This window comes from Lampetra fluviatilis, chromosome 1, assembly GCF_964198595.1.
Source record: "Lampetra fluviatilis chromosome 1, kcLamFluv1.1, whole genome shotgun sequence".
NCBI lineage: Eukaryota > Metazoa > Chordata > Hyperoartia > Petromyzontiformes > Petromyzontidae > Lampetra > Lampetra fluviatilis.
The window spans coordinates 1298425-1320805 of NC_136275.1; the positions used below are offsets into that span (position 1 = coordinate 1298425).

The window sequence follows — 22381 nt, forward strand, 5'->3', positions numbered from 1 at the left end:
TGTAGACGTTTTGTGTTTGTGAAAGGGACACCATGTGGCGCCTTATCTGCTTGCATGTCTCATGAAGCATAACAAGGCGCTGGAAAATGTTAAAGTCATTACGAAGAGCCGCGCCGTGCCACTTTCCAGGCTCCGTCCCATGTTTTGCTCATCCATCTGCGAATGTCCTCTCAGGTTTTTTCGGTAAAGTCACGTAGGTAAAAATAAAAAAAATAGTAAAAATTAAAAATATATAAATTTACTTTTATTTTTACCTACGTGACTTTACCGAAAAAACCTAAGAGTATGAATCCTTGCAGTCACGAAAGCTTCAAATCTAGAACATCTGCGAATGTGACTACACACACGGGCATGCTCCATGTGTCAATGGAAATACCGGTAGCGAAAACTGAAAAAAAAACTAAATTTGACATTTGATTATATGGTAATTTAATCGAAATATACTTGTTTTTTTTATGAATCACCATCTTTAGAAGTCCAATGGGTCTCGGCGGAAAGGGGCTTTGTGTGCCCGTGTGGTTTCCGGACCACGCCCTGGAGCCAGCGCCGCGTGGCCGGTTCCTCCTGGCCGCTGTTTGCTCATCCTGCACAAAGGGGCCGTCCATAAATGACGTCACGCGATTTTGGACGATTTTTGACCCCCCCCCCTCTTTCACAAAAAGTCAGACCTCCCCCCTCAAATATGACGTCACAAAACTCTGCCCCCCCCCCCAATAAAACATGCTTCAAATCGCTTTAAACTATTGTCATTGTCGTGCGTATTTAATGTGGCGCTGCACTCTGATGTTGTAGGAGAAAACATTTCTTAAAAAGTCTATTTAATTAAGTAGAACGTGTTGTCTATATTTATTTAAAGTTGCGCATTTTGATGGGTCGTCACATTTCTCAACCCCCCCCCCTAGGTGCGTGACGTCATTTATGGACGGCCCCAAAGAGAACCTCTGTATTGTGCACACTCATAACTCTCAACGGTCCCACGTGCCATGGGGCCTTAAGGGGGCGGGTGTCGATTTGACATTAGACGTTACATCATGACCACAATCAAGTCTTGGATGTTATAAAACATTAGACCGTGCTGTGTACACCAAGTCGGTGCCTATTTCCCATGTGTTCAGCAGCACGTGACAGCAACGGGTGGAAGCGTATTCCCTTGTGAAAAGGGGCCATTAGAAGGCAGCTAACCAAAAACTCAAACAGTACTATACAATTACAAATGTAGATATCTCTGCCTTGCTCACCACTCAAACTTGACCGTTCTCGAGATTGCTTATTTGTAGTTTTTTTTTTTCAAATAAAGGTGATTGAATTTTGGAACGCTCAACTAATCGGCACACGTCCGATGCATCAATGGACACTCGACTTGAGACCCGCAATGAAAGGCAATGCTGTTGTGGCGACCGCCGTGAGACGGCCTTCCCTTCGGCCACTCGACGACGCGCAGAGCAGCAGCACGGGGCCCAGCGTCTGCCATGGATCGTCTGTGGAGGGGCCCCCTTGTGGCCTGTACACGTGGGGGCATGGGGAGCGGCCGCGCAACGAACCCGGCGACCCGAGTTCGATTCCCGCTCAAGGCCAACACCGGTGACGATTATACACTGGTCAACAAAAAAAACATTTTTGTCTGGCCTGGACTTTTGCAGCTGTTTTAGACTAATTTCAGGGTGCTGATTCCAAATCTGATCTCAGATTTGCTCTATCACATCTCATTTTTATTCTATCGGCATACCCCATTTTCATTGATTTTACCCGAAAATTAACTCTTAAAATATAAATATGGTGCTGTATTTTTAGGATAGTGTGTTTATATTATCATTTCATGTAGATATCCATTTATTTAATATTTTTCTTCTGCAGTTTTTATTGAAAATGCAATATTTGATATCTCAAAAACCTGATGTGATAGACAAAAACTGATGCCTAGATTTGGAATCAGCACCCCAAAATTACCTTAAATCAGTTGTAATACCTTATGCCAGAAAAAGTGTGTTGACCAGTGTTATCTGAATCGGTTCTGGGTCTTCCCTATGTCGACTCAGCCTCAAATGAGTACCTGGTGCGGTGTCTAAAATCATTGCCACGGGGGAGACAAAGGCGGTCGGGCGTGGTGCTGGCCACTCATTCCATTGTGTGCCGTGCTGGCCTTCATAGGCGCTACTCGCTAACAACACTTACTCCAAGCCTGTTAAGGCCACACGGGGGGATATTTGTCTTTGCGGTCTGCACATGGTTGGGATGATAATGTACCACCTGCTGAAAACAGTCAAACCACCACTCACTGTGAGCGAGACAAGATGGTCAGAATTTACCATGGAAAAACGCATGTTTAATGATTATGCAGCTAGAATGAGAAAATAGTAAGCAAACATGTGCAAATTATACATTTTAAACAGTGGTGGCAACATCAATTGTCATAAGTTTATAAAACAATAAAAAAACTAATTTTCATAATTAAAAAAAAGACATTTATAACAAGAACTACAAACGTAACTGATCCTTTGATAATTCAATGCTGGATGAAATCCTTCATATTGCCATCTTGGTTAAGGGAATTGTTCGACCATACTTCATATCATGCTAGCCAGTGCGTGCTAGTAAAATGTGCGGGGAACCCAAGACCAGTTCAGCCATCACTCACGACTGATGTGAGCTGCGGCTGGTAATCAAACTTAGGAGGCTGAGTTTATAGAGCAATGGAGCTAACCAATAGCGCCACTGCCTCCACCCAATGACGTTATTATGAACCATATTTTCGACTTGTGTAGCCTCCTGATTCGCTCTCAAAAATTTAATGTAACACGCATTCTCCAAATTAGAAATAAACGTTCTTGACGTATTAAATGTTTATTCAAATGGCAAGTACAATTTCAGAGAATTTAACTAACCAATTATCAGTATTCATTACATCATCCCTATACAAATGTGTACTCTGTAATCCGAAAATATATTAATCGCATACATAAACATGACAATCACATTCGACACAGCATATACCAGAGGTGTGGACTCGAGTCATGCGACTTGGACTCGAGTCAGACTCGAGTCATGATTTTGATGACTTCAGACTCGACTTGGACTTGCCTCATCTTTGACTCGACTTGACTCGGGACTCGAGAGCAAAGACTTGAGACTTACTTGTGACTTGCATAACAATGACTTTGTCCCACCTCTGGCATATACTTTAGGGATGTGGAGATGAGACTTGCACGTATGTTGAAATGTGCAGACAGTTTTTTGTTAAGTTAATCCAATCCTCACGAAGAGGACATAATTGAAAGTAATACAATAGATAGCTTTCCATTTACAGAGCACTGTATTTAATTGATTTAGAAACCACGTGTGGTTACAGACTAGATAGCCTAAATATCCGTCTACATATTTCAATTAGCATCCGATGTTGTCACAATTCCCCATGCACTGTAGACAGAAGCTGGTGTAATTTGATTTGTGGTGTCTGGAGACGGCTTCTGAGTGGTGTAGTGAAGCGTGAAGCTGGGATTTGGGTGCTATTGTATTGTGTGGATTCATTTAGAGTCAGGGTGATGTAAATCCCAGGACTTGTTCTGTGAATCCTTCTGGGGTTACAGTTTCGGGCAATGCCATTTGAAGGACCTCTTGTGATTCTGTGCGACAAAACACACACACACACACCAAGTTGACACTTTGTGTCTATACAGCTCACAGAATTTAAATGTTTATACAACAGGACTTGGGTTATTCAATGCATGGCATGCAAGTCACCCAAATACATTGCCGCTCTACGTACACCGCACACTATACGAATACAACTGTTGTGCACTATGAACATGCCAACGATATAAAATGTGCATTATGATGAGTGATAAACATTTGTAGGTTGGATGGGCCACAAACACTACCGACAAACATTTGGCGCTGCTGCGTTGGCAGTGGTGCACAAGCACAATTCACAAAAAAAGGCAAAAGAAGTTCAACATACACACGTACGTACAGTGTTGCGCAATGCCACGTACACCATCGCTACATATACACAACTGCAAAAACAACGTTCAGCATCGGCAGAATGGTTGTGCAGTGTGGAGGTGTGCATCGTGTACCGATCGCTTCGTCTCCTTGGCGTGGAGACTTGAGGCTCATGAGAGAGCTGAAGCACTCTGCCAACTCCCCTTCTGTCATTCGCTCTCCTGCACAGACCAAACACCCAACGTGGCACGCTTGCGAGGAGGAAAGTCTGCAGCACAACTTGGTTTATCCAGGTCAACGTGACATCACAATAAGTGAGTTTCGGAGCAAGAGTGTGTTGTGTGGAATATCAGTACCGAACCTACATATTACAATTGTTTGAGCTACAGTTCTTTTTAAAAGGTTTCCATTCTCGAGAAATCTAGTTATTTTCCAGAATTGGCAAAAAGGAACTTCAAAACACAATTTTGTACATGTTTTGTTTCCCTTTGATAGTGACGACATGTTCCCATGTATGCCATGTATTTTTTGGCAATGACTGATTGGAGTATCATTAAATCAAATATCCGAGTGAAGTCCCTCCATGATACGAGTCCCTGAACACCAGACGAAGCGCGACACGAACCTGTGTTGAGAAGCGCGTGGAGCAGTTGGGAGCGATCGAGGTGCCCATCCTGTAAACCCCCCAGAGTGGTGAGTGCATCACGGATGCTTTGCAGCGTAGGCCCTTCCACGGGGCGGTGGTTCAGGTATAGGCGGAGGAATTCCGGGAGATTCAGAGATGTCACAAACTCCCCCGTCTCAGCATAATGTGCAAACCGAACCTCATTTATTATTTGTTCGATCTGTGGGTAGTAAACACGACGACACACAACGGACATAAACCGACAACGTATACACCACATTGCATATATAATTCATGTATCTCCTACCGTCCGACAACACAGAACATACTTCACTATACTACGTGCCAGAGGTGGGACAAAGTCATTGTTATGCAAGTCCAAGTCGAGTCGCAAGTCATCAAATTCATGACTCGAGTCTGACTCGAGTCCAAGTCACATGACTCGAGTCCACATCTCATAGGTGGGACAAAGTCATTGTTATGCAAGTCCAAGTCGAGTCGCAAGTCATCAAATTCATGACTCGAGTCTGACTCGAGTCCAAGTCACATGACTCGAGTCCACACCTCTGCTACGTGCATCACAAAAGGTGCATCACAGATAACAGCATTTTTCACAGAAATGTCTGAATAAACTTCATCGCTTATAAAACACTCTGCACATGCTAAGTAATTAGCATGTACTCTATTGCACGTTAATAGTCAGAGGTGGAGGGTTGGGGAGCTTCATCCAGCAGCAGAATGACCATGGCTGATGATGATTTTAGACGTAGCACAACCTCCCACCAGAAGAATAATGATAAGTCTCACCTCCTGTTGGGTTGGGTAGTGACCCAGAGCCCGCATTAAGGAAGGAACGTGGGCGAGATCCACACGGTCACAAACTTCCCGAACATCTAGAGTCTCCAATCCCTGACGTTGCAGCTGGGCAAAGTAAAAGTAGTCCTCCAGCTCCTGCATCACACAGCACATAACGCTTACATGGTAATAGTGTGGCAGTATGTTTCACCATAGATATGCAGGGTTAATGTTACAAAAGGAACATTCAGAGGAAATATGACGTCACCTCAGGAAAAGAAAAACGCGAGGTATAAATGTGATACATAACAATTAGCCAAACCATGCAAGGGTAATCCAGCCTTAAAGATGAAAATCAGGAAACTTCTACAAGATTGCATCATGTCAACAACGATAACTAAGCTGCCCAAGACTTCTATTTAATCGTAAAATAAACTTTTTCAACTCTCAAACTGACATTATTTTCAGTCTTTAGTGATTTGTCATGCAATGATTATTAGGCATTTAAAGTGAGCCTCAATTGTATATATAATATGAATACTTTATTTCACACTTTATTTAACGTAATGAAAGGTGCTTTATAACTCAATACAGTATTTAATCTAAACCAATTCGGAAGAAATTGAGGAACTCACAAATCATTCTGCAGATGCATTTTGAACTAACATGTATTTGGTGAGGCTGGTGTTTCTAAAATCTAACGTTGGATGGATGTCCCCGCACCTCCGATTAGCACGGTTGGCTACGTACGGTGTGAAAGAAGTTCAACGAGCATACGATATAACATACACACCCTGAAAAAGTCTCCTTCCCTGCCACATTCCAGCATGCTGTAAAATGGTACGATGCCCTCGCCAGCCAAGGAAGATGCTGTGTGTATTGCCCTGTTGCCATCACACGAAGCAACATTCATGAATGCGTTAAGAATCTACACGCGCACAGAGTTCAAGCCGCAGATTTAGCGTCTGTGCACAGCATGAGGAGGTTTGCACAAGTGGTGTGCACGAGCGACGGACATGGTGTTGACTCTCCACACGTGCACGGCTCCATCAGCCTTTCCCGCAGTCACGACGTAGCGTCCATCGTATGAGCAGGCCACGTCCTGCACTCCTCCCCCTGCTACAGCGCCACGCATGTGGCTGTCCACGGCCATCACGTGACAGTGCACGCCCACCCAGTGGTGAGGATTGCCATCCAACGGCAGCATCTGCAAGCCAACCTGAACCCATCACAGACGGGAAGAAGAGCGTGTACAGCTGGTCAGCAATGACAACGATCGACCGTGTTCATGATGCTTGTTTCAAAATTGAAACTTTCCTACACTCTCAATGCTTACATGTTCAAATATATATATTCCAACAAAGTACTAAACACACTGCTTTCACATTTGAAGAAGTGAACAATGTAAACCATGCTACCTGGACATTGCCTTACACAGTCGTTTGTGATGAACACGAGAAAGTGTGCTTTGTTGGTTTTGTCGGTGTTTGGCAAAGCACAGATTTTTTTGAGAGGGGAGCCAAGCAATGGGGCCAATGTTGTTTTCCTGCAAAGCAAAGAGCACAAAACCACGAGTCATCGACCGACTCATGCTGCTGATGTCCATATTGATGCTTGTTTGTTACATTTGGTGGAGGACGACCTTGGGTGTTTAAGGCAACGTCAAAATGATGTCTAACTAAAATGAGCAGCGAGGCATCGGCTACTCGTCTCCTGTTTATCGCCCTGCAGAGCGAGTGGTGGGAATTCCACGTTACTATGATGGAGGTGAATAACTGTTGATTTCCCCAAAAAAAGGGGATCTCATTTTATTGACCCCAGAGGGGTGATTGGCCGAGTTATACCCAACCTAGTAATGGAACTCACAACCTTAAGATTGCGAACCCCCTACTCTACAATTGATCTACCTTCCAGGTTTATGGCAAAACCCTGTACCAATTTTGCCCAAGTATACTACTCAATGTTGTGTATCCTAAAAGCAGGAGCGGCTAACTCATTTGGTTCGCAATGCACTTATTATGCAACTATATTCAGTGGAATTAGACTTGTAAAACACTGGCCACTCTGTTGGAAAAATACGCTCACAGAACTTTAAACTTCATGTGCATTCATACAAAATGCCACTTTTACAAAATATAAGAGATGTAATGCTGTACCATTCCTCTATATCTAAGATTACTGGTACTGTATTTAGTCAATACTGTGAAGGTGATTTAGTACACAAATATGGTGCACTTTTATTTTCATGTTGATTTGTATGTACATTTCTACACTATTCTTTTGTGATCATTAATATAATATTTTCAATATGGCCAGCAAGTTCCTATCCCCAAGCACCACTTTGTGGGAAGTCCGAAGTTGACATTGGGATGACTGGCCCCGACGGCAAGAAATCTGAATTTCACTTTCACACTTTTTTGGTAAAAAAAAAACGATTTTCCACTGCGCGGATGAACACTTTTGTTTGTACGATAACATTTTGTGCGCACTCTTGCACAGGCACGTTGTAAAAATGATCCGGTGCGTGCGTTCGGTGCGCGCACGCTCACCGGCACATGAGCGTGGTGGCATTGTACAGCTTGTATTTGTGCTGGTTGTTGGCCGTGAGCAGGAAGGTTTCGGCAGACAGCGCTGGGTGAAAGAGCAGGCAAAGGGGCACAGCAGACTGTTCTACGCGCTCGAAGCGTAGCACAGACACTTCGTTGGATGATAGGCCATATTCAACCTGAATCATACACAGGCACAACATAGGAATTGCACAATTATTTTGGTGTGAATTCATAATTCGCACATTTAACCCAAGCGTACAGTATTTCTTTTTCTTTACTCAGGAGTCTTGGGGTTTATGTTGCCTAAGACTTGTGGTCTGTAGCGTCAGCCAAGGAGAATACATACCCTTCACATCTGCTTATAATCACAACCTTTGCACATTTTATAGCGTTTCATAAGAACGCCACGCACATGCAAGAGATTATGACTCATTCGCACCCTACCAGAATGCGATCCTCTCCCAGTGACAGCAGGCGAGGTGAATGCATGTCCTGTTGAGTATCCTGTTGTTTGTCTGGATGTGTTTCAAACACGATGTCACAGATTGCCTGCGAGTGAGCTCTTTGCCTCCCCAACAAGCGCCACTCGCTCGCAGACACGGTCACAAATACGCTCACTGCATGAGTAGTGTCCTAACGGGCACAGAGATGGGGAGGCAAATAATTTGAGATTTGCATGTACGCAACATTAACAACACAGGACTGTTCTGCATGGTGCATGCAGGTAAATGTCACATAGTGAGTGAAGCTATATTACATTTGTGGCGTTTGTGAGTGAATGTGGGTGTGGTATCGTGCTGGTTATGTGTGTCATTATTGACGTGTCAGTACACAGCCTGGCACAAGTGCTGTGATGACATCAATGCCACTCAGTGGCGAACGGCAGCAGCTGTTGTTGTCTACAGCCCACGGTGTATATTTATGTATGGATATGACTTACGGGGAGCGGTAGTGTAGCGGTTGGTGTGCTGCGCTATGCATCCGGTGACCAACACCAGTGATGATTATCTGAACCAGTCCTGGCCATATCTGAGATCGGCTCAGCCTCAATAGTACCTGGCGCATTGTGTAAATGTTGCCACGAGGGAGACAAAGGCACCCCATCGTGTGCCGTGCAGGCATTCATAGTTGCTCACAAACAGCATAAGGCCTAACAGACTGTTTAAGGCTATACGGGGGGGGGGGGTATTTGTCGTGAGTAAATGACTTACAGATGTGGCAAGGTATCGTCCATCGTGAGAGAAGCACAGCCTGGTCACGGCATGTGATCCACGATGTTCTGGGCGTTGGCAGTCCAGAGGCTCCACGGTTTCGTCCGCCAGGGTCAATCCACACACCACACGTGTGCACCCATCGGAAAATCCAATGGCAACACGCTTACCTGAGTGGTGGCACATACACAGCACAAATCGCACATACAGATGTAATATTGCTACTGGTGCCATTCAGAGTAATTCATTACAGAAAATAATCATGAGCGTCGTCAAGAAGAATATAAGTAAAAACATAAACAAGCAGACATATATGCCTCCTTCAAACATCTGTCCCTCCATTGTTTTACTTATGTCATGTGGTTGGACAACAAAGACCGCCGTTCACCACTAAGTGGCGGTGACGTCACTACAGTGCTTGTGCCATGCTACGTGCACTTTGAGGCCACGTGAAGTGTCGAATGCCCGCTGGCAGGTCACGGAATTGACCCAAGTGCCATGGATTGACCGACTGAGATGGCTGGAAAATGCACCAACTGTGCTCACCACTGTACCAACTGTGGATGGACGGATACGTGAATGAGACGCATTGTATTACTCATTTTGTTAAGAGTGTTTTATTGTTCAGTTGCTGAAGCATTTACTAAGCTAAACTTACTTTTTGCAAGCAAAATAACGCCAGAGCAACCATACTCGAAGACACACAATATAACACTGTCGAGTCGATACACAGGACAAATTAGGACGTAAATATCCCATTAGCCAATTGACCTGACTTTCTTTCAAGAGGATCTCCAATAAGCATCAGCATACACGACAAGCTTGGCCACTTACCTGGCTGGTCATATGCCAAGCTGGAGACAGAAGTGCGAAATTCTCTCGATGCCACGTCGCGTTGAGTGTCTAGGTCCCACAGGATGACAGTGCCCCGCGAAGTGGCCATGCACACAAGCGGGCGGTCAGGGTGCGCTGCCAGTGCTTGCACGCAGCCAGAGAGGGCACCCGGCAGGGCTGTGCACCAGGGCCCGAGAGCAAGGCCGCTCTGAGGCTTGCTCGCAGCCAAGTCGGGATACAAGTAGGGCTTTATGTTGAATACACTACCGTCGCGCATGCTCGCTACAAACTCCCTGCAATACACACACACACACAAGCACAATGTCTTCATGTAGGAAATGTATTTGAATGCACTTAAATACTTAGTATATATTCCCTAATTCTGTAACCTCTAGAGAGTAATTATGCCATGTGCTACATGTGTAGTGACGCACTCAGAGACACTAGCAGCAGGAGGCACTCTATTTATTAACAGCCTTCACAGGTTACAAGGGATAATCACTACAACTCTCAGTTACGACAGCTGGCAGACTGCCGGACTGCCGACGTCGAGAAGGTGAAGACGGCGGCGAAGACTCCAGCAGCCCGTCGGGATTCCACTCCAAGCAACAGCCCCGAGCCTTCGCTCGGGGTCCCCTTTTATCCTCCTGGCGTGGCCTCGCTCCGCCCCGGCCCCCTTTCTAGAACATACTCGCGGGTTCCCGGGCTTACCTCACGTGCCCCCTCTATCACCTTTCCCCTACATCCCTTTCTCTGACTTGTCACGTGACCTGCTGACAGACAGGGCTGCTGCAACTACAGATCCCCTTCTCTGCCAGCAACCCGCGCTATGCTACGTAGTGACCCATTCCATGTCACTACACATGTGTATTGTGTAACCTCGTGTCCAGTGAAGCCTCCGTCCGGCCCATAGAAATAAATGTATCATTCAAATAACAAAAAGGATTGTGAAATGAAATTCGGTGCAAACACACGCACCTTGCCACGAATGGTGCTGCTTTCAGGCTGGCGTCACGTGGGGGTGGCTGTCCTTCCTGAGGACGTCCTGGTTCGGCTGAGAAAGATACGCACACCACAGAGTGCCCCGCGGCCACTCCCTGCCCCGAAGTCTTGGTCCCCCCCGGTAGTCTGCCTGGGGCCTCCTGCCCTTTGTCCGACCTGCTTCCCTGCTGCACCCTTACATGGGGAATCTGGAGCCAGAAGAGCAGGCGTAGCTGGAGATCGTAATATCGAACGGTGCCGGTCGTGTCACCTGTCACCACAAATCTGCGTGTGAAAGTGAGTGGATTATGTATGCAAGATGTTTTTGTTAATGGCTGTGTAGACACAGAATAATAAAAATCTACTAAGTTTTTCATACAGTATATATATACTATGTCATATTTATATGCATAATCCTCATTATGGTGGCTGAAAATGCAATTTCCCAAATTGGAATCTAATGTATAAACATTTAAGGTCACATTCCACCACTCATGAAAAATCAGACATTTGGACACAAGCGCAGCTTTGAATGCTCCTCCGGGTATTATTAGGATGCACACTTTAAATAAGAGTTGTATTACATGGCTCATTATTATATGACGCTGCTATTAAAGGTATCTGTGCTCTCAACTAACCGAAATAAATTAAGATTTCAAATATGAACTGGTTTACAAACAACGAAACATGTATACTTTTTTTATAAAATACTTTACTTATCCTATTGTACAGTTTCACATGGCAGTGCAACTTTAAAGGCAGAGGGAAGATATATTAGAGGAGCAAGTCAGGAATCTAACCTATCACTTCGTGTGTATTGGTGTGGCACTGAGTGAGTTTCATACAGGCTTTTCATTGTGTCGTTATCTAAAGCAAACTGCTTACTAGAGTCCTACTCTTTGGCATTCAAATTGCCGTAAATATATCACCACTTACTGGTCAGACAGAGCAAGTGTTGTGATTGGTCGATCTTGTAGATGTAGCAGTTTAAGGGCTTTCCGTACCCCACCATGTGTGGCTGTGTGCACGTTGGGTGCACACCCCGGCACACTCCACACCACCAAATTACCAGTAGCCGTGCCGGAAAGAACAGACGATTGTGAGAACACAGAGTGCGTTAGGGGACCCACTGCACGGCCAAATGTCTGTGAGATACAAATACCACATACGGCACACACTAAGTGAACTGCATATCACAGACGCATACCATGCACACATTATAAATTGTATACACACCATTGTCATTATGCACAAGTACGCAACGTATAATACTACTACAGGATGTCGCAAATACTACACGCAATATGGTAACCTGGATGACTGCACATATCTATACACAACTCCTTATAGCGTTCAATAACAAAGTGGACTTTTCATGTGCTATCTATGAGTTATGCAAAGGGTTGCTTTTGTTGCTTAAGATTTGCTCACATTGACAACTGCCATTTTTTTATTCTTAGGCTATACAGTACATTAGTAGCATGGGTGTATATTCTTTAATTCCAATGTTCATGAAGCATGCAACCTTTTTAATAATTCACTAATTTTCTCTCAAGAATAGGGTTTAAATTTAGAGAGAAAAAAAATCTTTCGAGCATTTATCGGCCTAATTTATTGTACATTTAGAATAACAAAAACTAATTGACAAAACAAGTTTGAACTTACCTGTTCATTAAGCACAGGGGTATACATTTCTATGCTGTTATCACTCTGGAACACACAAGCAGATACACCACCATCCGGACATTGCATTAAAGAACATCACTAGAAATAGATTTTAACTTAGCCACATGCATTAAAATAGAAATGTTGTAGTCCATTAATCTTCTCGAGTATTTCACGGTTTTTAATAGCCTCAAACACAGTTTATCGTCCAGTAGTGATGATCGTGATATGCAGGATGTGTTACATGTGGGATGATTCAGATTTTGTGTGTGTAACTCACCCATTGGTAAAACACAGCCTGTGTTTCACTGTTAGTTATGAAATGACGGTGGTCACTGATATTGAAAGTCACATGTGTCTGAGAGGGAAATACACACACACATATTAGTCTCACATTGGTGACTCATGAATATAACCAGTTCATCAAAAAGCATAATCTCTGTTGCTGTTGTCAACTCCGTAAGGTCACTATCAGGTTAGATTGAAGACACCGAATCATGGCTGCTACATTTATGAATGCTTCGTGGACTTGACTGACAATTTCGCCCAGAATATGCACGTCTTTTTTACAGGGCTCATTGTGTTATCTGACAACGTATATATAATTCTATTACTGAGATGTATTCATGCCGTCACGCTTCAGCAGTATCTCAGTATGCAAACAAAAGATTATATTCTTGAATTTGAATATGGCATTTACATCGCTATATTCTTTTCCCCAGGTTTCCTAAGTCTCATCAGGCTTCTTGTCTCATCAGGCTCTCATCTGATAATAGAAATGTTACTTATTGGTTCAGCATTAGTGCAGTGGATACGGTGCTGTACTATGAACCTTACCAAGTTAGATTCACAGCTAAACTAAACAATTTTTATTTTACCAGGTTAGACCCACTGAGCTATATAGCTCTATTTCAGAAGCGACCTGGCCACATAAGATAGATCAACGAAGTGGCTTATTACATGGAAATTTATAGCAGCCAAATACTCTAAACATCAGTGGCGAGTGAAATCTCAATTTATCCTGGCCCCACATCCCGTGACGTCAACCCCGCACTGACCATGAAGTATGGTCAAACAACCCCCCATGACCGGCACGGCATGAGGAGGCCTTCATCCAGCAGCCGGGCTGTAAATGTATTATTATAATTAAACTGATGCCCTCACCTGATACCCCCAGTCAGGATCCAATTCCACGGAGCATACTGGCAGATCTGATTCGATGGTCCAACGCCATACAGACACCCTCTGCAACACACAACATTCCCACTGTGAGATGCACACTCAGCGAGACACACTATAACGCCGATAAAACACCATCCTCATTATGAAACGAAATGTTCCCGTTGTAAAACGCTGCACACCTTGTGATATACTGTAATTATTCATTGATTAAAATACATTCTTGAGGTAGCTGGGTGGCTCAAGGGAGAGAGCACTGGGACAGAACCACTGAGGTACCTGGTTCATATCATGACAGCCACCGCTGTATTAAACTAGCATATCAAGTTGATGGTGTCAGTGCAGTCATCGTTAACTGCACACGTACATTCACATTAAATTGGCTTGTTTAATCAACTGGGCAAAATTCCAAATCTGATAATTACATTTTACTTTGATTTGCCTGTGATGCAATGGAATATCTAGATAGCAAAGCGTACGGGAAAGAACAGCAGCCCTCGGGGTAACAGGGGGTCACATTAATGGATTTCAGAAGTAGTTCTGGAACATTACCTTCTATGGGCTCTTCTCTAGAAAACAAATAAAGAAAATGAATTGATTCTTATGGGCACATTACGTGCGTCAAGTTGTGCATGTAGGAATTTAATATCGTATTGGCAATTTATGTGCACTTTGTGTACATTTTACTGGAACTGGAACGATACTGCATAGATGAGATGGAACAAATGAGAGACAATATGAATGAGACAGTAAAAATTTGACAGAAATAACTGATTCTTGCATTGCGGAAATTCATTCAATCGTGCGGGAGAAGGGGTGAATTGCGATGTGCCTAAGGGCCCGTCCATAAATGACGTCACGAACCTAGGGAGGGGGGGGTTAGACATTTGTGACGATGTGTGACGAAGGGGGGGGGGTTTGAGAAATGTGACGTCACATCAAAATGCGCAACTTTAAATATAGACAACACGTTCTACTTAATTAAATAGACTTTTTAATAAATGTTTTCTCCTACAACATGCAGTGCCACATTAAATATGCACTACAATGACAATAGTTTAAAGCGATTTGAAGCATGTTTAATTTTTTTGGGGGGGAGGGGGGCAGAGCTTTGTGACGTCATATTTGAGGGGGGGTCTGACTTTTTGTGACGCCGCGTGACGATGGGTGGGGGGGTAAAAAATCGTCCAAAATCGTGTGACGTCATTTATGGACGGCCCCAAACATGTACCAACCACACGACGACATATGCTCCTTTTATGACACTCAGCTGCCAAATACTGTTATATTAATGCACACCATGATTAACTAAATTACATAAACACGTCCTGTACTTTAATACATCTTACTTCTGTTAACAGCAATTGCAGCAACGTACGAGAGAAAAAATGCCACTCCCACAGAACAGCGAATTATGACTTGCAGTAATGATCGCATACCTGGGGTGTTTTAGTACCCAAGGTGATGATGTAACTGGCATCTGGGCTCATTGTCATGGCAACAACCACCTCTTCGGGATGACATGAAAACAACGTGTGCACCGGAATTCTGGGAGAATACATAGAGTACACGTTGACATTTCAGATGGTTTGCAAATACACCTCAAAATCATATAGTCTGTATACGTGCAGATATATTATTAATGTGTGTTGCAAAAGTGTTTTTTTTTTTCCATAAATACACTCCGTACAACTTACATTTGTAAGGGTGGTGTTGGGTCGCATTGGGGTTAAGCGCACTGCAAATTAATTAAATATAGAGGGCGGCAGGAACAAAGCCGGGAAGGCATGGGATTGATTCGCTGAGGACTGGAGGAAAGAGAGATTTGGCAGGAAAGGAGTGAGATAAACTTTCTGGAAAGATCTTGGGGGCTGAGGGTATATAAGGGGGTGGTGACCCATTCCCCGGGGCCCATGCTGAGAGAAGACTACCTACTCATGCTATTTGTATAGTGAGGAATGCCAATAAAATCCCTTACCCGAAGATCACCTCGTGCGGACTCGCCTTTCACACGTATGTGCTATGAGGTAGGGCCACTGCATGAAACGCCACCTATTCTATATATTTATCCTTTTATAAGGCAGTGTTATTGAGGAATGTGTTTGAACGTGTTTTTCTGTTACAAAATGTGGGTGTGAGTCTGTTAGCCGCTTTCACGTCCCAAATTACACACATTTAGATATTGTGCTTAATTCAGAATGCTAGGAGCGATCTCAATGCCGGGTTGCACAGCCACAAGTGCAGCTGATCTAGGAAACCTGTCAAATCAAATTCATAGGGTAAATGAAAAAGTAAGATTACTTACAAATAAATACACGCTTACTCTGTGAATAAAAATTAAGTGATGTATTTGCATGAATATTTCAGTGAATTATATACCAAATGCAGTCACGCACTATTCCGTACAACTATCCATCAATTTTCCGGATTACCGAATATAGTAATGTTTTTTCGCTGGAGCCAGTTTTGCACTGGTATTTCAACTAGGTCATGGCACAGTCATTCAGTAGCATCTTTCGCAAAAGTAATGCCATGTTTTTATGCTCGACAGTTAATTATACAAACTTTGCAGTGAGGTACACTTGCCACCATATACAGCTTGGAATCCAGTGAATATTACTGTACGGAGCATTTTTTTGCAAACAAAAAACGCTTATAGCAGCAGGTTCCTCCCACCCCCCCCCATGCTATACACACCCATATTTGAAAAAGAAATTCCACATGACTAGTGCATGTGACTTGTCACTTATGTACTTTAAATACTGTATTTAAAATAGCATCCATCTCGCAAGGTTTCAACTTTGCACGATTCCCACTTATGGCACAATACAAACCCCTTTTGAAAAACGCTGTAAATTTTGGAAAAGACAGCCGGAACAGTATTTGAGTGTCAAGTACTGGAATGTCCTCCTGCTGTGTTTGTTTCACACCTGATGACGGTTGCTTGTGTTGCGATCGAAACGTCGTGATCTATTACTTTTTCTACCTACGTGACTTTACCGAAAGAACCAAAGAGTATGGATTCCTGCAGTCATGAAAACTTCAAATCAAGAATGTATATATTCTTAACAAAACATATTCTTCCGGTTCAAATGCAATCCGAATTTAATTTACAATCTGGAATGCGCTCTTCTTTTTGGTAACATAGAACAATATGACATCCCTGTTTGTTTTATGTATCCACAATCTGAAAATACACATGTGACTGAAATAAAACGCAGTGTGTCTGTGTATATAATACTATAAGCATATGTCGTCCATATAGTGCAAGAATAATCTAGCATTTGCATGTGAGCTTGGTTTTACTGTGAAAACAAGTCACCGTTACCCAGAGTATGTGTCCCACACGATCACAGTGCTTCCTGGTCCAGTGTCTGCTGTGGCAAGCCACCGCTTGTTTTCACTCAGACACATGCATGATAGAGTGTTAGCGTGTCCCTGTTAAGACAAACACAGCACAAAATTAAGCACCTCCACGTGCAACACACATATGGTCACTGCATCCCGTGCTTTCAGATGCGCTTTTGTGGCCGTCTGGAACGCTCTTCCTTCCGATATTAGGAAGCCACTGGAGCTATACACTTTTAAATCTAGATTGAAAACTAATTTGTTTTTAACTGTTTTTGCGTTAAGTTTGTTGTCCTTCCCCTGCACCTCCAATTAGCACAGTTGGCTACGTACGGCACGGAAGAAGTTCAAGATACATTTACATATAAACAGTATCCGACAATCAGAATTCTGTATTTGTAAATCATGTAAAAATCTGGAAAGATGTAATTTCTTATTTTTAAGGCAACTGGATTGAGATTCAAAAGCAGTAGACTATACATGAATTAATATAAAGAAGACGTATAGCACATTGAGATAACAAAACAATTAAGGAATATTATTCTATTAAAGGAAAGGTAAAATATTTTTTTTATAATAACATTGTGAATAATTAGTTTTCAGAAGAAATAACGTCAAGTTATAGTAATACAGTTATCATAACAATGGCTGCAATGTAATTACAAACAGCAAGTCGAGAGCTAAATTAAAATGTAGACTTTAATAATTACTGGTAACCAAAAAAATACTATTTTTTAGGCAGCATATATGCAATCGAATGTGAGCTTCTTTTCAGATTTGTGTCTGTAGTACAGCACGGCGTTGCACTGTAATACGTTGTCTGAGATGTGGTTCTGTGCACACCTGAAGGATATGCTGAGTGTGCTTCTCGTAGTCAAAGAGGACGACCGCCCGACCACACGTGTAGATGACTGCCTTGCGCTCCGCATCCTGCAGGCTCCTCACAGCTACTCGGGAATTCACGCCGATGGACCACGCCAATACCTGGCACACACCACACCACCAACCCAACACAATTCAGTTTACACACCCTGCAAAAAAAATACACATCATACATCACAATTCTTTAGGGTCTATAAGTGTTTACATATCTATCCCTTAACCGAAGTCGTCGTCAGGGTACAACTCTGCACTTTTAAAATGTCCTTCGCAGTGTTTGTCAGGGTTGTGTCGGATTATATTATCACTCCATGTTAGCACATTTATCATCCTATTAATCTTGGGCTGTCTTCTTCGTTTTCCTTCGACCATGCCCCCTACAATGATGTTTTAACAGTCCCCCTTTTCATGTCACATATGCATACACTATTGTCAACAGTGGGTTGGTAATCTCCCATCTTTTCTGAGAATTCAGTTAAAACCAATTCGTGTGGTAAGCTGTGTATGGTATTCACAGTAAGTTTTTGATTATCGTTAATGCTTATATCAACTGATTACACGACTGCACATTTCCAATTAATCTTGCGGCTTTTATGGTGTGCGTACACACGCCACCTGGGTGCTGTGCTTTACCAGTGCCTCAGGTGAGCTGTGATCTGTTGAGGAAGGTGTATCCAATGCCACGCGAGGAGTGGCTGTGGATACGACAGACGCCTCTTCTTCATCATCATTCAAGGGAGTTGTTGGTTCGGGGAGTAGTACATCGATTTCTCTTCGAATCACAAAGACAAAAGGGACAAACATATTTAATGTCATCACCACCGAACTTGGGAAAAAATCACACGTCCGTACTTCTTTCTAACACTTGTAAGCACTCACATCTATTTAGATAAACTCGGTAACATGTACAGAAAGGAAGTGACTACTGTCTCAACATATATGGGGAAAGAAACTGAGTCCCTGGCATTTCTGTTCCTGCAGAATGTTTTATATGCAGACCTTCGTGCCTTCTTTACCCACAACAGATTTCTTTCAAATTACAAACCATCTTACCCTCTTTACCTGGAGAGCAGTTTTTTTTCTTCAAAATTCATGATTACACTTCAGTTGAAATATGAAGTGGCATTTGTCTCATTTAGTGCCAGACAAATTACCAGGCAGTTATTGCCTCACACCGCCTTTATGCTTTAGCCCGCATCCGGCATGTGCAGTGAAAGTACTCTCGGCCCGAGGGAAATGTCACTTCCCCCTTCTACTCGCATCCAAATCTCGCCCATTCTGACAGGGCTGTGACTACACATCTGTCTACTTTAATTTCAGTTGAAAGATTTTTAAAAAAGGTCAGGAAGAGTACCATTCACACATATGTATATATTCAGTGCATAGTGGTTGTGTGAATTATTTGAATTGTTGTGCTTGACATCACTTTACCATTAGTATAGATTTTTATATGAGTGTAATAAATGAAAATACCAATTGCTCTTAACGCTTAATATGAATTGGCAGAAGATTAAAACATAGTCGCCTCTTGGAAACGGAGTCTTGAGAGTCAGTTAGTCTTTATATTTCTATGTGTCATTGTTCTCCCCGCGGTCGCTGGGATTTTTTATCCGGGGTCTCTGGTTTTTCCCTCCACACTTAGAAACATGCGTTTAGATTATCTAGATGATTTGCCTGCTATAAATGTCTACATGATAAGCCACTTCCTTGAGCTATCCTTTTTGGCCAGGTTGCTTCTGAAAAATAAACTAATAGCTCCGTGGGCTTTACTTGGTAAAATAAAAATAGGTTAGTTTCATAACAAAAAACATGTGATTCACTTACCTTTCCTATACTTTGCACTCCTATCGTTATGTTTGTATTGTTATTGCAACTTTCGTACCCACCCTTACTGGACACCTGTGAAAACGAGCTGTATAGCTCATGGGATTCCTTCAGTAAAAAATAAAGATTCTGATTCTGTTATTATACATTGCACATGTCGCTCTGTAAAACTAATTCTGAATCAAAGGGATGCTCACCCCCTTTCGTGGCCGGTGGACGCTGAGGGCGGTTCTGGACTTGAAGTTTGGCCAAGAACACCGTGATCCACAGCTTTAGATGCCTCCGGGCTCTCTGCCATTTGAAATTTCCTTTTTATAAACACACAAGATGAAAGGAAAAAAATACAGTTTATTTAGTTCAACAAAGTGACGTGCATAGCTGTTGTCACAATTTAAACTACTACGGTTTCAACTGTACAGCATAGCTGCCAACCCCTTATCAGTGTCTACCTCATTCATACCTGTCAACTTCTTATCAGTGTCTACCTTATCCTGTCAACCCCTTATCAGTGACTACCTTATTCATACCTGTCAACCCCTTATCAGTGTCTACCTTGTTCATACCTGTCAACCCCTTATCAGTGTCTACCTTGTTCATACCTGTCAACCCCTTATCAGTGTCTACCTTATCCTGTCAACCCCTTATCAGTGTCTACCTTATTCATACCTGTCAACCCCTTATCAGTGTCTACCTTGTTCATACCTGTCAACCCCTTATCAGTGACTACCTTATTCATACCTGTCAACCCCTTATCAGTGTCTACCTTATCCTGTCAACCCCTTATCAGTGACTACCTTATTCATACCTGTCAACCCCTTATCAGTGTCTACCTTATTCATACCTGTCAACCCCTTATCAGTGTCTACCTTATTAATGCCTGTCAACTCCTTATCAGTGTCTACCTTGTCCATACCTGTCAACCCCTTATCAGTGTCTACCTTGTTCATACCTGTCAACCCCTTATCAGTGACTACCTTATTCATACCTGTCAACCCCTTATCAGTGTCTACCTTATTCATACCTGTCAACCCCTTATCAGTGTCTACCTTGTCCATACCTGTCAACCCCTTATCAGTGTCTACCTTGTTCATACCTGTCAACCCCTTATCAGTGTCTACCTTGTTCATACCTGTCAACCCCTTATCAGTGACTACCTTATTCATACCTGTCAACCCCTTATCAGTGTCTACCTTGTTCATACCTGTCAACCCCTTATCAGTGTCTACCTTATTCATACCTGTCAACCCCTTATCAGTGTCTACCTTATTCATACCTGTCAACTCCTTATCAGTGACTACCTTATTCATACCTGTCAACACCTTATCAGTGACTACCTTATTCATACCTGTCAACCCCTTATCAGTGTCTACCTTATTCATACCTGTCAACTCCTTATCAGTGTCTACCTTATTCATACCTGTCAACCCCTTATCAGTGTCTACCTTATTCATACCTGTCAACCCCTTATCAGTGTCTACCTTGTTCATACATGTCAACCCCTTATCAGTGTCTACCTTATTCATACCTGTCAACCCCTTATCAGTGTCTACCTTATTCATACCTGTCAACTCCTTATCAGTGTCTACCTTGTTCATACCTGTCAACCCCTTATCAGTGACTACCTTATTCATACCTGTCAACCCCTTATCAGTGTCTACCTTATTCATACCTGTCAACCCCTTATCAGTGTCTACCTTATTCATACCTGTCAACCCCTTATCAGTGACTACCTTATTCATACCTGTCAACCCCTTATCAGTGCCTACCTTATTACACAATTCAGACCTTACTGGTCACCCCGTGCCCTTATAGATCTCAACGTTCATCCTACAAAGTCCCATCACAAGCGATAAACACAAACAAATAGACACAAACATTGCTTTACACCACTGCTCTAATCTCAATTCGGTAGAATTGAACATCGCTGTAGGTGATGTATCCTGCGTTGCTGGTCGTCTGTATCTTTGTGTCCTCAGTGACTAATAATGATATTTATTAGCTGTGGCTGCATCCTCAGCTGTCGTGTATCTAAACAATGTCTCTATATCAGCGATATCCTCGGTAATATCTACGTAAATTTATCCTCAGAAATACATAACACGTTGCCGTATCCTTACCTATCGCTCGCTGTGCACTACAGGGTGGTCCAGATGTAGCACTCTAAAACTGAAGATTTATACGTATAATTTAAAAAAGTAAGGTTCATTTAACACATCAAGTAAATATGCGAAAGGGGAAAAAGAGGCAATGTTTGGGGTCATTTAATTGGGAGTCACAGGACATGTGGACCAGGCCGTACACCGCATCACTCGCACTGTACGTTGCTGAAGGCGCCTCGCTCGCCGCTCAGCGAAATCGCGCGCCTCGTCTCGTACGCGTAAACAATTAATCATAATTCTGGTGAAGAAGTTTAGTGGGAATTTTAAAAAAATGTTGTTACAAGTTGACAATTACCGCGATACGAACCGGAGCTCGAAGAGTGGCGCGAAACTTCTTCGCCTGTTGCCCGGCGCGCGCCCCACGCGGTCGCCATGGCGACACGGCGCGGTCGT

General features: G+C 43.0%; 1 protein-coding gene across 3 annotated transcripts; it reads right to left on the reverse strand.

The window, feature by feature from the left end:
- Positions 1 to 2352: 2352 nt before the first annotated feature.
- On the reverse strand, positions 2353 to 22359 carry CFAP251 (cilia and flagella associated protein 251). 3 transcript variants are annotated; one of them, XM_078877185.1, is made up of 22 exons: positions 22296 to 22359; positions 20027 to 20137; positions 18639 to 18777; positions 17970 to 18110; positions 17107 to 17216; positions 15218 to 15326; positions 13764 to 13844; positions 12880 to 12957; positions 12600 to 12644; positions 11871 to 12079; positions 10932 to 11219; positions 9954 to 10246; positions 9120 to 9289; positions 8353 to 8541; positions 7909 to 8084; positions 6794 to 6905; positions 6376 to 6578; positions 6153 to 6243; positions 5372 to 5515; positions 4565 to 4784; positions 4074 to 4160; positions 2353 to 3620 (listed from the first exon to the last, which is right to left on the reverse strand). In XM_078877185.1, exons 2-22 carry the CDS (start codon positions 20125 to 20127, stop codon positions 3532 to 3534), a joined length of 3075 nt encoding a protein of 1024 aa, XP_078733311.1. In that variant the 5' UTR covers positions 20128 to 20137; positions 22296 to 22359; the 3' UTR covers positions 2353 to 3531. The 3 variants fall into 3 exon arrangements, with proteins under 3 accessions (XP_078733311.1, XP_078733388.1, XP_078733250.1); XM_078877262.1 differs by having other exon boundaries at positions 6376 to 6566; positions 22284 to 22356; XM_078877124.1 differs by having other exon boundaries at positions 22284 to 22356.
- Between the last annotated feature and the right edge of the window lie 22 nt (positions 22360 to 22381).

Bases quoted from the DNA above. Each gene is read 5' to 3' on its own strand.
- CFAP251 (XM_078877185.1), bottom strand. From the start codon at position 20,127: ATGGCAGAGAGCCCGGAGGCATCTAAAGCTGTGGATCACGGTGTTCTT. The intron at 12,645-12,879 runs GTGAGTTACACA...TGTGTGTTCCAG, and splicing joins AGGCTGTGTTTTACCAATGG to AGTGATAACAGCATAGAAAT. The intron at 8,085-8,352 runs GTAGGGTGCGAA...TGTATGATTCAG, and splicing joins TGGGAGAGGATCGCATTCTG to GTTGAATATGGCCTATCATC.